This window comes from Chlorocebus sabaeus, chromosome 8, assembly GCF_047675955.1.
Source record: "Chlorocebus sabaeus isolate Y175 chromosome 8, mChlSab1.0.hap1, whole genome shotgun sequence".
Taxonomy (NCBI): domain Eukaryota; kingdom Metazoa; phylum Chordata; class Mammalia; order Primates; family Cercopithecidae; genus Chlorocebus; species Chlorocebus sabaeus.
In genome coordinates this window covers 128,769,166-128,783,698 of record NC_132911.1, presented here as the reverse complement: position 1 = coordinate 128,783,698, position 14,533 = coordinate 128,769,166, and the positions used below count along the sequence as shown (strand labels likewise).

The following is a 14,533-nucleotide window of genomic DNA, read 5'->3' as shown; positions in this document are numbered from 1 at the left end:
TTTTCCAATATTTTATCCATTAAAATTCCTGAAGTTGATCATAAAGAATCTACAAGTAAGATAAGTTTGGGACTGTACTACTACGTCTACTTTCAAAACATGTGGATAACTTTTTTTTTCAGTTTGTTTCAATTAATAATAGCAGCAGCAAGTAATTACCATTTATTGATACCCTGCTATGTTTAAGCACTGTGCTATATGATTTGCAAACATTCATTTAATGTTTATGGTAACCCTGTAAGGCAGGCATTATTTCTGTTTTACAGATAAGGGAACTGAGGCTCAGAGTGGCTACCTGCCACAGAGCATGTGATTGATTTTGTATCACCCCAACCACTGCTGCCTTGTAACTGAATTTCAGCCTCAACAGCAAACTCTTAAGTTTATCAGCAAACTCCTAAGTTGATAACTCCTTAGTTATCAAGCATTAATCAAACTATTAGTTACTATAAAAACTTATCCTGAAATATTACAATTTAATAAAATTTGGGCAATACCAGATAACATACAAAGACAGAAAAATACTCAGGTGAGGTCATATAAAAGCCAATAATGGGCTGGGTGTGGTGGCTCACACCTGTAATCTCAGCAGCTTGGGAGGCTGAGGGAGGAGAACTGCATGAAGCCAGGAGTTCAACACCAGCCTGGGCAACATAGCAAGACTCTGTCTCTACAAAAATTTTAAAATTAGCTGACTGCAGTGGTGTGCACTGTAGTCCTAGCTACTCAGGAGGCTGAGATGGGAAGATCCCTTGAAACCAGAAGTTTGAGGCTGCAGTCAGCTATGATGGTGCCATTGCACTACAGTCTGGTTGACAGTGTGAGACCTTATTTCAAAAAAAATGAATGAATAAGGGCCGGGTGCGGTGGCTCACACCTGTAATCCCAGCACTTTAGGAGGCCAAGGCGGGTGGATCACGAGGTCAGGAGATTAAGACCATCCTGGCTAACACGGTGAAACCCCGTCTCTACTAAAAATACAAAAAATTAGCCAGGCGTGGTGGCGGGCGCCTGTAGTCCCAGCTACTCGGGAGGCTGAGGCAGGAGAATGGCATGAACCCGGGAAGTGGAGCTTGCAGTGAGCCAAGATCGTGCCACTGCACTCCAGCCTGGGCGACAGAGTGAGACTCCATCTCAAAAAAAAAAAATTAATGGAAAAAAAAAGATAAAAATAAAAGGCCAATAATGCCTAATGTTTTCCCCCTTTGTTGAAAGCAGAAAATTTCCCCCAAATTCTTCTTCAATACCTTTATTTGTTAGTTTTTGCTTTATTTTTGTAATCAAATAACAATACAAAAACACACAAATACCCTGCCACTATCAGGTGCACCACAATCATGAAAGATAAAATAATCTCCATGCAATTAAATGACCATCAGCTACAGACCTTTGCAGCAGCTACAACTGACCCATTCTGGCTTCACATTCATAATATGCATCTCTGCATATTATTCATAAAATATATTCTGAATCCAAAAAATTAGATGAAATCATGGGCAACTCAGGAGTCCTAACCTTCCTACTTGTCTACCCTTTGCACTAGTAGGAAATAAAATGGGAGGAAGGGAATAGGATATATCTAATAATTTCCAAAGCATCATTCCCATAGGAATGAGTAGGGAAGATGGGGCCTCAGTTATCAGATCCATATACCAATTATGTCAAGAGGCAAAAGAAAACTGTCAGTACTGAAGCTAAGAAGTCTCACTACTCCTTAATGGCAAACTGTCCTTGGACACTGGCTCCGAATTAGTGAGTTAATTATTAGAAAAAGAACCAAGTTCTTGAGCTGACCAAGAATTACATAATGGGATAACTTGGGGAAAAGGCTCTTCATTAAAAATTGTAAGACAGAATTCAGGAATCCTGCCTTCTATTCTGGCTTTGGTCAAGACAGTGAGGTCATATCACTAGATAACTCAGTCGGCAGCACATGAATTAGAACACACAATCATTAAAATATCCAATCTCTAAACCCAGTGTCTTCAATACTCTATCCCAGTTCTACTCTATGTTACAACTCCTTTTGGAGAGCAAACCCTCCAGAACACATTTCTACAGTCTTTATAGGAAATATTTATGGGTCTGTCAAGAATGATGATCTTGAATGAAAGAACCTTCTATAATATCCAATACAGCAGCTGCTGGTCACATAGAGCTACTGAACACTTAGAAAGTGGCTAGTGTGACTGAGGAACTGAATTTAAAATTTCAATAAATCTTAATACAAATAGCTACATATGGCTAGAGGCTATGGCATTAGTTCTAGATGCTACAATAGTTTATTTTTAGTGACTAAAAATGCATTTGAAAAAAAAAATCTTTTCCTTCTTAAGCCCCAACAAAATAGCCAGGAAATCACACAATTTGCTCAAAAATACCCTTTCTCTGGGTAAACCCCTGAGGCTGGTAATGATGTATCTCTACCCAGTAAGGGAAGAGAAAATAAAGTAATTCAATAGCAATTCTAGCTTCAGGTTCTCACGGTTCCTTTGCTTACTCTTAGGATTACTCTGTACATTTCTTTTGAAGCTATTACTATCTTACCTTAAATTTTTTAAAGTCCTCCTTTCTTCATCCTTGGTGGATGAATCTCTCACTGGACAGATCCAATAACCTGGTGATTGTGGTCTTCCTGTCCTTTAAACTGGGAGGTTGACTTTTTCCAAATGTTTCAACAAACACATCAAAGAAACTTTATAGCACAACAATCACAGAATACCTACATTTTCATCGTCCGACAAGGAAGAAAAAACCATCACCAGGCTTTGGGACTTAGGAAGACGAATTTGATACTGAAAATGAAGGGATGAGGGGCACTTCCCCTGAACAGCTTTTCCAAGTCCATTCACGAGGAAAACCCCCAACGTCAGGAGACTCAAAAGGCTTTTCTACATGAATTTTCCGATGCTGACTGAGGTAGGCACTTCTGCTGAAGCATTTCTCACAGCTGGTACATTTGTAAGGTTTTTCCCCTATGTGGGTCCTCCGGTGCCTGATAAGGTTAAAGCTCTGACTGAAGCATTCACCACAATCAGGACATTTATAAGGTTTCTCTCCTGTATGTGTCCTTTGGTGAATCACCAGGGTGGAACTCTGACTGAAAGTTTTCCAGCACTCAGAACATCTGTAAGGCTTTTCTCCTGTATGTGTTCTCTGATGTCTAATGAGATGGGAGCTAAGGCCAAAACTCTTTCCACATTCACAACATCTATATGGTTTTTCTCCTAACTGCATTCTGCATTCTTCTATCACATTGCAGTTCTGACTCAAACTTTCTTCATATTCAGAACTTTCATAGGATTTCTCTCCTGTGTGCATTTTCTGGTGTGTAATAAGGTTTGAACTACGACTAAAATTCTTCCCACATTCTGGACATTGATAAGGCTTTTCTCCTGTATGTATTCGCTGATGTTTTATTAGAGTAGAATTACAACCAAAGCTTTTTCCACACTCGAGACATTTGTAGGGCTTCTCACCTGTGTGTGTCCGCTGGTGGCGAATGAGGCTGGAACTCTGACTAAAACTCTTCCCACAATCAGGGCACTTATAAGGTTTTTCTCCAGTGTGAGTCCTCTGATGTTCTATTAGGACATAGCTATGACTGAAGCCTTTTCCACAGACAGAACATTCATATGGTTTTTCACCTGTATGTGATCTGTGATGCTGAATAAGGTGAGAGCTGCTGCTGAATGTCTTGCCACACTCGGGACATTTATAGGGTTTCTCTCCCGTGTGAGTTCTCTCATGGATAATAAGATGGGAGGTATTGCTGAAGCTCTTCCCACATTCACCACACTGGTAGGGCTTCTCTCCTGTGTGCATTCTTAGATGCTGAATCAGGTGAGAACTGTTACAAAAGCATTTTGCACACTCAGAGCATTTATAAGGCTTTTCTCCTGAGTGGGTCCTCTGGTGAGTACGCAGATGAGAACTATTACTGAAGCTTTTCCAACATTCGGAACATTTGTAGGGTCTGTCTACAAAGGATGAATTCTGCTGCACACAGGCATTGGTATGTTCTCCTGGGTCCCATTCCTGGTGACTGGGTTTTTCCTCCTCTTCCACTATAAAATTTCCCCAATTCTCTGACTTGCCATCACTCTCATAGGAATCATGACACCAAATCTCATCTTGAACCCATGTCAGTGGCATTTCTTTTGCATCCTCATGCTTATAATGTTGCGGTCTATGTCTTTTAGACCATTCTGAAGGTTTCTCTTTAAGTTTATCTGCCTTAGGATTATTGTGGTGAACAGTTTCCAAATTATTCATACTTTCATCTCCTGCAAGAATAAACAAACATTCTAACCATATTCTGCACCTCTGCCAGAGACGCAAATTCTAAACTGCAGTGGAAGAGAGGAAATAACACTATAAAACCTCATAAATATTTCATATAAAAAAGTTTTTAAAGACAGTTTCACTTCTTTTCCTCTGTTTACCAGAAGCAGGTGGATTTTTTTTGTGCTTAGCAACTACACTAATGCATTATTTGAACCATTATTGGCAAAGGGAACATCAATCTAAAAAGAAATGCATTAAATTTTGTTCTAGAAGACTTAAGAGAAAAAACAGGATTGATGTGAATAGGAGTGAAATTGAACAGGATACCATCTCAGGTAAAAACTAGACAACAGCTTTGCTAAAATCTGAGCAAATGCTATAGAAATAACAATAGCCACTATTTATTAAGAACAGTAGCTTTGAATGGGGTATTTCACTAATTCTAAAATATATGTGAAATCGGTATTATGCATTTTCTTAAAGATGAGAACAATGAGGCCAAAATAATTAACACAGCTTATAAGTGACAGAACAAGGAATTAAATTGTTTGTCTCATTCTAGTGTCCTGTTCTTTCTACATCAAATTTCCTAAGGATTCAGACCATCATCTTGATCCCTCACCTGTGAAGGGGCTTTTCAAACTCTCCCTCTCCATAAAGCTGTTAGAATCTGAAACCAACAGTTTTTTTTCTTGCTCCATCACAATGATCACAGCCAAGTTAGAGATCAGAAACCCTGTGGAAGAAAATAAATTATGTTTGGAGGTATATGTTAAAGTGTATGCTTCCTCCTTCCTTCCCAACCATTCCAACACAACAATAGGAGGCACAGAATGTTCCATGAACCATATTGAAAATAAGAAACACAACTCTTAGCAGCCCTTTTAGAAAATCTTATCTCAGACCCAAGTGTTTAGAATTAAGGGTTAACCCTGAAATAACAATGCAAAAAAGTAAATCTTCAGGGGGGCACGCCCAAGATGGCTGAATAGGAACAGCTCCAGCCTCCAGCTCCCAGCATGAGCAACACAGAAAACGGGTGATTTCTGCATTTTCAACTGAGGTACCGGGTTCATCTCACTGGGGAGTGCCGGACAGTTGGCGCTGGTCCGCGGGTGCAGCCCAACCAGCGAGAGCTAAAGCAGGGCGAGGCATCGCCTCACCTGGGAAGCGCAAGGGGGAAGGGAATTCCTTTTCCTAGCCAAAGGAAATTGAGACACACAACACCTGGAAAATCAGGTAACTCCCACCCTAATACTATGCTTTACCAAGGGTCTTAGCAAACGGCACACCAGGAGATTATATCCCACACCTGGCCCAGAGGGTCCCACGCCCACAGAGCCTCCCTCATTGCTAGCACAGCAGTCTGAGATCTAACTGCAAGGCAGCAGCGAGGCTGGGGGAGGGGCGTCCGCCATTGCTGAGGCTTAGGTAGGTAAACAAAGCCGCCGGGAAGCTCGAATTGGGTGGAACCCACAGCAGCTCAAGGAGGCCGGCCTCCTCCTCTGGGGACAGGGCATAGCTAAACAAAAAGCAGCAGAAACCTCGGCAGAGGTAAATGCCCCTGTCTGACAGCTCTGAAGAGAGCAGTGGATCTGCCAGTATGGAGGTTGAGATCTGAGAATGGACAGACTGCCTGCTCAAGTGGATCCCTGACCCCTGAGTAGCCTAACTGGGAGACATCCCCCACTAGGTGCAGACTGACACCTCACACCTCACACGGTGGGGTACACCCCTGAGACGAAGCTTCCAGAGCAAGAATCAGACAGCAGCACTTGCTGTTCAGCAATATTCTCTCTTCAGCCTCCGCTGCTGATACCCAGGCAAACAGGGTCTGGAGTGGACCTCAAGCAAACTCCAACAGACCTAGAGCTGAGGGTCCTGACTGTTAGAAGGAAAACTAACAAACAGAAAGGACACCCACACCAAAACCCCATCAGTACATCACCATCATCAAAGACCAAAGGCAGAGAAAAACCACAAAGATGGGGAAAAAGCAGTGCAGGAAAGCTGGAAATTCAAAAAATCAGAGCGCATCGCCCCCTCCAAAGGAACGCAGCTAATCGCCAGCAACGGAACAAAGCTGGACAGAGAATGACTTTGACGAGCTGAGATAAGAAGGCTTCAGTCGATCAAACTTCTCAGAGCTAAAGGAGGAACTACGTAACCAGCGCAAAAAAACTAAAAACCTTGAAAAAAGAATGGATGAATGGATAACTAGAATAATCAATGCAGAGAAGACCTTAAAAGAACTGATAGAGATGAAAACCATAACACAAGAACGTGACAAATGCACAAGCTTCAGTAACCGACTCGATCAACTGGAAGAAAGAGTATCAGCAACTGAAGATCAAATGAATGAAGTGAAGCAAGAAGAGAAGTGTTGAGAAAAGAGAGTAAAAAGAAATGAACAAAGCCTCCAATAAATATGGGATTATGTGAAAAGACCAAATCTACGTCTGACTGGTATGCCTGACAGTGACAGGGAAAATGGAACCAAGTTGGAAAACACTCTGTAGGATATCATCCAGGAGAACTTCCCCAACCTAGTAAGGCAAGCTAACATTCAAATTCAGGAAAGACAGAGAATGCCACAAAGATACTCCTCGAGAAGAGCAACTCCAAGACACAGAATTGTCAGATTCACCGAAGCTGAAATGAAGGAAGAAATGTTAAGGGCAGCCAGAGAGAAAGGTCGGGTTACACACAAAGGGAAGCCCATCAGACTAACAGCAGATCTCTCGGCAGAAACTCTACAAGCCATAAGAGATTGGGGGCCAATATTCAACATTCTTAAAATAATTTTCAACCAGAATTTCATATCCAGCCAAACTAAGTTTCATAAGTGAAGGAGAAATAAAATCCTTTACAGACAAGCAAATGCTTAGAGATTTAGTCACCACCAGGCCTGCCCTACAAGAGATCCTGAAGGAAGCACTAAACATGGAAAGGAACAACAGGTACCTGCAAAAACATGTCAAAATGTAAAGTCCATCGATGCTAGGAAGAAACTGCATCAACTAGCGAGCAAAATAACCAGCTAATATCATAATGACAGGATCAAGTTCACACATAACAATATTAACCTTAAATGTAAATGGACTAAATGGTCCAATTAAAAGACACGGACTGGCAAATTGGATAAAGAGTCAAGACCCATCAGTTTGCTGTATTCAGGAGACCCATCTCACATGCAGAGACACACATAGGCTCAAAATAAAGGGATGGAGGAAGATCTACCAAGCAAATGGAAAATTAAAAAAAAGCAGGGCTTGCAATCCTAGTCTCTGATAAAATAGACTTTTAACCATCAAAGATCAAAAGAGACAAGGAAGGCCATTACATAATGGTAAATGGATCAATTCATCAGGAAGAGCTAACTATCCTAAATGTATATGCACCCAATACAGGAGCACCCAGATTCATAAAGCAAGTCCTTAGAGACTTACAAAGAGACTTAGACTCCCATACAATAATAATGGGAGACTTTAACACCTCACTGTCAACATTAGACAGATCAACGAGACAGAAAGTTAATAAGGATATCCAGGAATTGAACTCAACTCTGCACCAAGCAGATCTAATAGACATCTACAGAACTCTCCACCCCAAATCAAGAGAATATACATTCTACTCAGCACCACATCACATTTATTCCAAAACTGACCACATACTTGTAAGTAAAGCACTCCTCAGCAAATGTACAAGAACACAAATTATAACAAACTGTCTCTCACACCACAGTGCAATCAAACTAGAACTCAGAACTAAGAAACTCAATCAAAACCGCTCAACTACATGGGAACTGAACAACCTGCTCCTGAATGACTACTGGGTACATAACGAAATGAAGGCAGAAATAAAGATGTTCTTTGAAACCAATAAGAACAAAGATACAACATACCAGAATCTCTGGGACACATTTAAAGCAGTGTGTAGAGGGAAATTTATAGCACTAAATGCCCACAAGAGAAGGCAGGAAAGATCTAAAGTTGACACCCTAACATCACAATTAAAAGAACTAGAGAAGCAAGAGCAAACACATTAAAAAGCTAGCAGAAGGCAAGAAATAACTAAGATCAGAGCAGAACTGAAGGAGATAGAGACACAAAAAACCCTCCAAAAAATCAATGAATCCAGGAGCTGGATTTTTGAAAAGATCAACAAAATTGATAGACCGCTAGCAAGGCTAATAAAGAAGAAAATAGAGAAGAATCAAATAGGCGCAATAAAAAATGATAAAGGGGCTATCACCACCAACCCCACAGAAATACAAACTACCATCACAGAATACTATAAACACCTCTACACAAATAAACTAGAAAACCTAGAAGAAATGGATAATCTCCTGGACACTTACACCCTCCCAAGACTAAACCAGGAAGAAGTTGAATCCCTGAATAGACCAATAGCAGGCTCTGAAATTGAGGCAACAATTAATAGCCTACCAACCAAAAAAAAGTCCAGGACCAGACGGATTCACAGCCGAACTCTACCAGAGGTACAAAGAGGAGTTGGTACCATTCCTTCTGAAACTATTCCAATCAATAGAAAAAGAGGGAATCCTCCCTAACTCATTTTATGAGGCCAACATCATCCTGATACCAAAGGCTGGCAGAGATACAACAAAAAAAGAGAATTTTAGACCAATATCCCTGATGAACATTGATGCAAAAATCCTCAATAAAACACTGGCAAACTGAATCCAGCAGGACATCAAAAAGCTTATCCACCATGATCAAGTGGGCTTCATCCCTGGGATGCAAGGCTGGTTCAACATACGCAAATCAATAAATGTAATCCAGCATGTAAACAGAATCAAAGACAAAAACCACATGATTATCTCAATAGATGCAGAAAAGGCCTTTGACAAAATTCAACAGCCCTTCATGCTAAAAACTCTCAATAAATTCGGTATTGATGGAATGTATCTCAAAATAATAAGAGCTATTTATGAAAAACCTACAGCCAATATCATACTGAATGGGCAAAAACTGGAAGCATTCCCTTTGAAAACTGGCACAAGACAGGGATGCCCTCTCTCACCACTCCTATTCAACATAGTGTTGGAAGTTCTGGCTAGAGCAATCAGGCAAGAGAAAGAAATAAAGGGTGTTGAGTTAGGAAAAGAAGAAAGTCAAATTATCCCTGTTTCCAGATGACACGATTGTATATTTAGAAAACCCCATCATCTCAGCCCAAAATCTCCTTAAGCTGATAAGCAACTTCAGCAAAGTCTCAGGATACAAAATCAATGTGCAAAAATCACAAGCATTCTTATACACCAGTAACAGACAGAGAGCCAAATCATGAATGAACTCCCATTCACAATCGCTACAAAAAGAATAAAATACCTAGGAATCCAACTTACAAGGGATGTAAAGAACCTCTTCAAGGAGAACTACAAACCACTGCTCAGTGAAATCAAAGAGGACACAAACAAATGGAAGAACATACCATGCTCATGGATAGGAAGAATCAATATTGTGAAAATGGCCATACTGCCCAAGGTAATTTATAGATTCAATGCCATCCCCATTAAGCTACCAATGAGTTTCTTCACAGAATTGGAAAAAACTGCTTTAAAGTTCATATGGAACCAAAAAAGACCCCGCATTGCCAAGACAATCGTAAGCCAAAATAACAAAGCTGGAGGCATCATGCTACCTGACTTCAAACTATATTACAAGGCTACAGTAACCAAAACAGCATGGTACTGGTACCAAAACAGAGATATAGACCAATGGAACAGAACAGAGGCCTCAGAAATAATACCACACATCTACAGCCATCTGATCTTTGACAAACCTGAGAGAAACAAGAAATGGGGAAAGGATTCCCTATTTAATAAATGGTGCTGGGAAAACTGGCTAGCCATAAGTAGAAAGCTGAAACTGGATCCTTTCCTTACTCCTTATACAAAAATTAATTCAAGATGGATTAGAGACTTAAATGTTAGACCTAATACCATAAAAACCCTAGAAGAAAACCTAGGTAATACCATTCAGGACATAGGAATGGGCAAGGACTTCATGCCTAAAACACCAAAAGCAATGGCAACAAAAGCCAAAATTGACAAATGGGATCTAATTAAACTAAAGAGCTTCTGCACAGCAAAAGAAACAACCATCAGAGTGAACAGGCAACCTACAGGATGGGAGAAAATTTTTGCAATCTACTCATCTGACAAAGGGCTAATATCCAGAACCTACAAAGAACTCAATCAAATTTACAAGAAAAAAACAAACAACCCCATCAAAAAGTGGGCAAACGATATGACCAGACACTTCTCAAAAGGAGACATTCATACAGCCAACAGACACATGAAAAAATGCTCATCATCACTCACCATCAGAGAAATGCAAATCAAAACCACAATGAGATACCATCTCACACCAGTTAGAATGTCAATCATTAAAAAATCAGGAAACAACAGGTGCTGGAGAGGATGTGGAGAAATAGGAACACTTTTACACTGTTGGTGGGACTGTAAACTAGTTCAACCATTGTGGAAAACAGTGTGGCGATTCCTCAAGGATCTAAAACTAGAAATACCATTTGACCCAGTCATCCCATTACTGGGGATATACCCAAAGGATTATAAGTCATGCTGCTATAAAGACACATGCACATGTATGTTTATTGCAGTACTATTCACAATAGCAAAGACTTGGAAGCAACCCAAATGTCCATCAGTGACAGACTGAATTAAGAAAATGTGGCACATATACACCATGGAATACTATGCAGCCATAAAAAGGATGAGTTCGTGTCCTTTGTAGGGACATGGATGCCGCTGGAAACCATCATTCTCAGCAAACTATCGCAAGAACAGAAAACCAAACACCGCATGTTCTCACTCATAGGTGGGAATTGAACAATGAGATCACTTAGACACAGGAAGGGGATCATCACATACCGGGTCCTATTGTGGAGGGGGGGAGGGATAGCATTAAGAGATATACCTAATGTAAATGACGAGTTAATGGGTGCAGCACACCAACATGGCACATGTATACATATGTAACAAAGCTGCACGTTGTGCACATGTACCCTAGAACTGAGTATAATAAAAAAAAAAAAAAAAAAAGTAAATCTTCACATTAAAGGTTTGAGGATCAAGCTTCAAAGACAGAATACTAATCCTCATTGTCCACACATAGCTTAGAAACACTTTTAATTTAAAAAACAAAGTATATTTTTTTAAAAGACACCAATAATAAAACTTTTATAAAGACTTCAAGGAATCAATATGCAGGCATAAGCAGCAGCTAAAGAAAAAAAAGCACGCTGTTTAGTTTCAAAAGAATAACTTGGTCTTGACAGAAGGAAACCTTTGAAGTCAATTTCAAAGGAAAGTTAGGATTTACCTAACCAGTAAAGAGAAATTAGGACAAAGCAGAGGTGGAATAATTATAGCCAATAACCCTGCAATATAAAAAGAAGCCTCAAGAGGACCTCTTCCTCCTTGCACTTAGTTCCTAAGTCTATCATATTCACAATACCCATTTCAGCCTAAACTTTGTCTTCTGGAGCCAACAATCACTAACCTATTTTAAGGGACTAGAAAATGTTCCACCCTGGCTATGCGGTGAAACCCCGTTCTCTACTAAAACTACAAAAAATTAGCCGGGCGTGGTAGCACGCGCCTATAGTCCCAGCTACTCACGGGGCTGAGGCAGGAGAACCGCTGGAACCCAGGAGGCGGAGGTTGCAGGGAGCCGAGATCGTGTCATTGCACCACTCCAGCCTGGGCGACAGAGCAAGATTCCGTCTCAACAACAAAAAATAAGAAATAAATAAAAAGAAGAAAATGATGTGATCTACCACAGGAAGGCAGTGACGTATGGACTTCTGGCATCCATTTCAGAATATAAAGAATATCATTATTTGGGAGAAATATAAGGACATAAAAGGATATACAAAGCACACATTTTAAAAACAAAAAACAGTATCTGTACTTATATTGTATTTTCACCATTGCTGCCTATTATGTGCCAGGTAGTGAATGAAATAATTTCCACACATTTGTCATTTAATTCTTACAATAGCCCTCTGAGGTGTATGAACAACTACCAGCATTTTACAGGATGAGTTTAAAAGGTATTAAGAAACTTTCCTAAGGTCACCTAGAAAGTGGTAGAGCAGGATTGAGCTCCAAGTCTGTTTGGATGCTGACCTTTTTCACCCTCTTACCTATTATCATAAACTAGAATGGGAAGCAGAGCTGGGCATAATGCCAAACTACAAATAATCCTCAAAGAGTCCCTTTATTTTAGAATATATTGACTGGCGTTTTAGAAAACAGATCTACATTCCTAAACCTTGTAACAAAGTGAGTCGACATTCCATAAGTACACTCAGCAAGTAGGGATTTGTTCTACAGAAACGTGAAACTAGTCTACATTACTAATATCCCCAGTATTTGAGTGAGGGGAGGGAAAAAGCCATACACCTGAATGCAAAAAAAGGAACGGGGTGGAGTTGTTCGAATGGAGTTACATATTTTGCTGTCCTAAGTTACATATTGTTATCAAAGTATTTACAAAAGAAGCATGAGTCTGGGTAACACATTACCACCCTCCCCTCCTCCATTTTCCCTACTAAAATCCTATTAAATTTGGCAGCAAAGGAGCCCCCGGAACAGTGGCTCAGCAAAACGCTGGCAAATGCAAGGCCATAAAGGGCTGCCATTAAGATGTCTCTCCACGGGGAAGGAGTGTTTTCACTGTTACAGAGCAACTAGCTGATCAGAGTGGGGCCGTGCTTTGATCAGAAATCCTTCAAAGAAAATGCACTGCCTGACGCCTAGTTTTAAGAACCAATGGCAGGGACAAGTTGGAGACGCTGGGGGGTGAAGTTCCAGGATACTAAACGGTCTCCGGCCGACAGGATCCCTTAAGGGACCCCACGGACAAGGATGACGGTGGCCCGCCGGTGGGAGATGCTGGGCCTTCGCCCCTGGCAGCAGCGGGATCTCTCTCCGGACGTCTACTGCAGACTGAACGGAGCTGTTTCCACTCCTCTATCCCGCAACCCTCGGCTCCCTTCCCCACAAGAAGGAACTCACTGTTCTGGGTGCTACACCCAAGGCGCCCTGCACCCCCAGCAGTCCAGGAGGAAGGCGCCCCCTCTCCCTCTAACCCCACCAACCCAGGGTCCTAAACTCTCAAACCCGGAAGGCAGAAACAGGAAGTTACACCCCTTCGCCCCTGGCGGCTTTGCTAGAGCCGCTCTAGGAAGCAGTGATGGTCAACTCTCGTTGATCTTAACCCTTAGGGTCCTGGACCAGAAGGAGCGTGGGGGTGGATTTCCTTTCCTTGTGCTGTGACAGCTGTGAACCTCATTCCTGTCACTTGTTAGGCGGCTTACGACAGAGGCCTGATTGGAGCTTATACCTTTCCTTGCCATCAGAATATCATCAGATTAATTATCGTCACTATTAGAATCAAAATCAATCTAGTATTTTTTTTTTTTTGAAACGGAGTCTCGCTCTGTCACCCAGGCTAGAGTGCAGTAGCGCGATCTCGCCTCACTGCAAGCTCCGACTCCCGGGTTCACGCAATCCTCCTGCCTCAGCCTCCCGAGTAGCTGGGACTACAGGCACCTGCCACCACACCTGGCTAATTTTTGTATTTTTAGTAGAGATGGGGTTTCACCGTGTTAGCCAGGATGGTCTCGATCTCCTCACCTCGTGATCCGCTCGCCTCAGCCTCCCAAAGTGCTGGGATTACAGGCGTGAGCCACCGTGCCTGGTCTCATTCTAGTATTTTTAAACACTTATTGTTTCTGTTCCCACCGCTGTGAGCGTGGATATATATTTACTTATCTGTGAAAGTTAGAAAGCCAAGGCATCCATTCACATATAAAACAATTCGTTTACAAGGCACCCTTATTAACTCCTGGAAAAGTATTTAATCCCTCCTTTTTCATTACAGAGAAAATAGAAGCCAGTCCCTTCATCTCATCTCTACCAAACATAGAAATCCACTCAAGTCTGCACACTGCCATTCTGTTTCTTCCTTCCTGTTACAACACAGAGTCCCTCTTTGGCGGTTTTTTTTTTTTTTTTCTTTTTGGGTTTGTTTTTGTTTTTGTTTTTGTTTTTTTGGAGATAGAGTCTCACTGTGTCCCCCAGCCTGGAGCGGAATGGCAGGATTTCGGCTCACTGCAACCTCTGCCTCCCGGGTTCAAGCAATTCTTCTGCCTCAGCTCCCGAGTAGCTAGGACTACAGGCGTGCACCAC

The 14,533-nt window shown here is 41.4% G+C and overlaps 1 protein-coding gene across 3 annotated transcripts; it reads right to left on the bottom strand.

The window, feature by feature from the left end:
* Positions 1-1,248: 1,248 nt before the first annotated feature.
* ZNF572 (zinc finger protein 572) lies at positions 1,249-13,479 on the bottom strand. 3 transcript variants are annotated; one of them, XM_038000161.2, is made up of 4 exons: positions 13,358-13,462; positions 11,957-12,037; positions 4,910-5,023; positions 2,666-4,286 (listed from the first exon to the last, which is right to left on the bottom strand). In XM_038000161.2, the coding sequence occupies exons 2-4, from the start codon at positions 12,021-12,023 to the stop codon at positions 2,776-2,778; spliced, it is 1,692 nt and encodes a 563-aa protein (XP_037856089.1). In that variant the 5' UTR covers positions 12,024-12,037; positions 13,358-13,462; the 3' UTR covers positions 2,666-2,775. The 3 variants fall into 3 exon arrangements, with proteins under 3 accessions (XP_007999704.2, XP_037856089.1, XP_072874447.1); XM_008001513.3 differs by lacking the exon at positions 11,957-12,037 and having other exon boundaries at positions 1,249-4,286; positions 13,358-13,479; XM_073018346.1 differs by lacking the exon at positions 13,358-13,462 and having other exon boundaries at positions 11,957-12,118.
* Between the last annotated feature and the right edge of the window lie 1,054 nt (positions 13,480-14,533).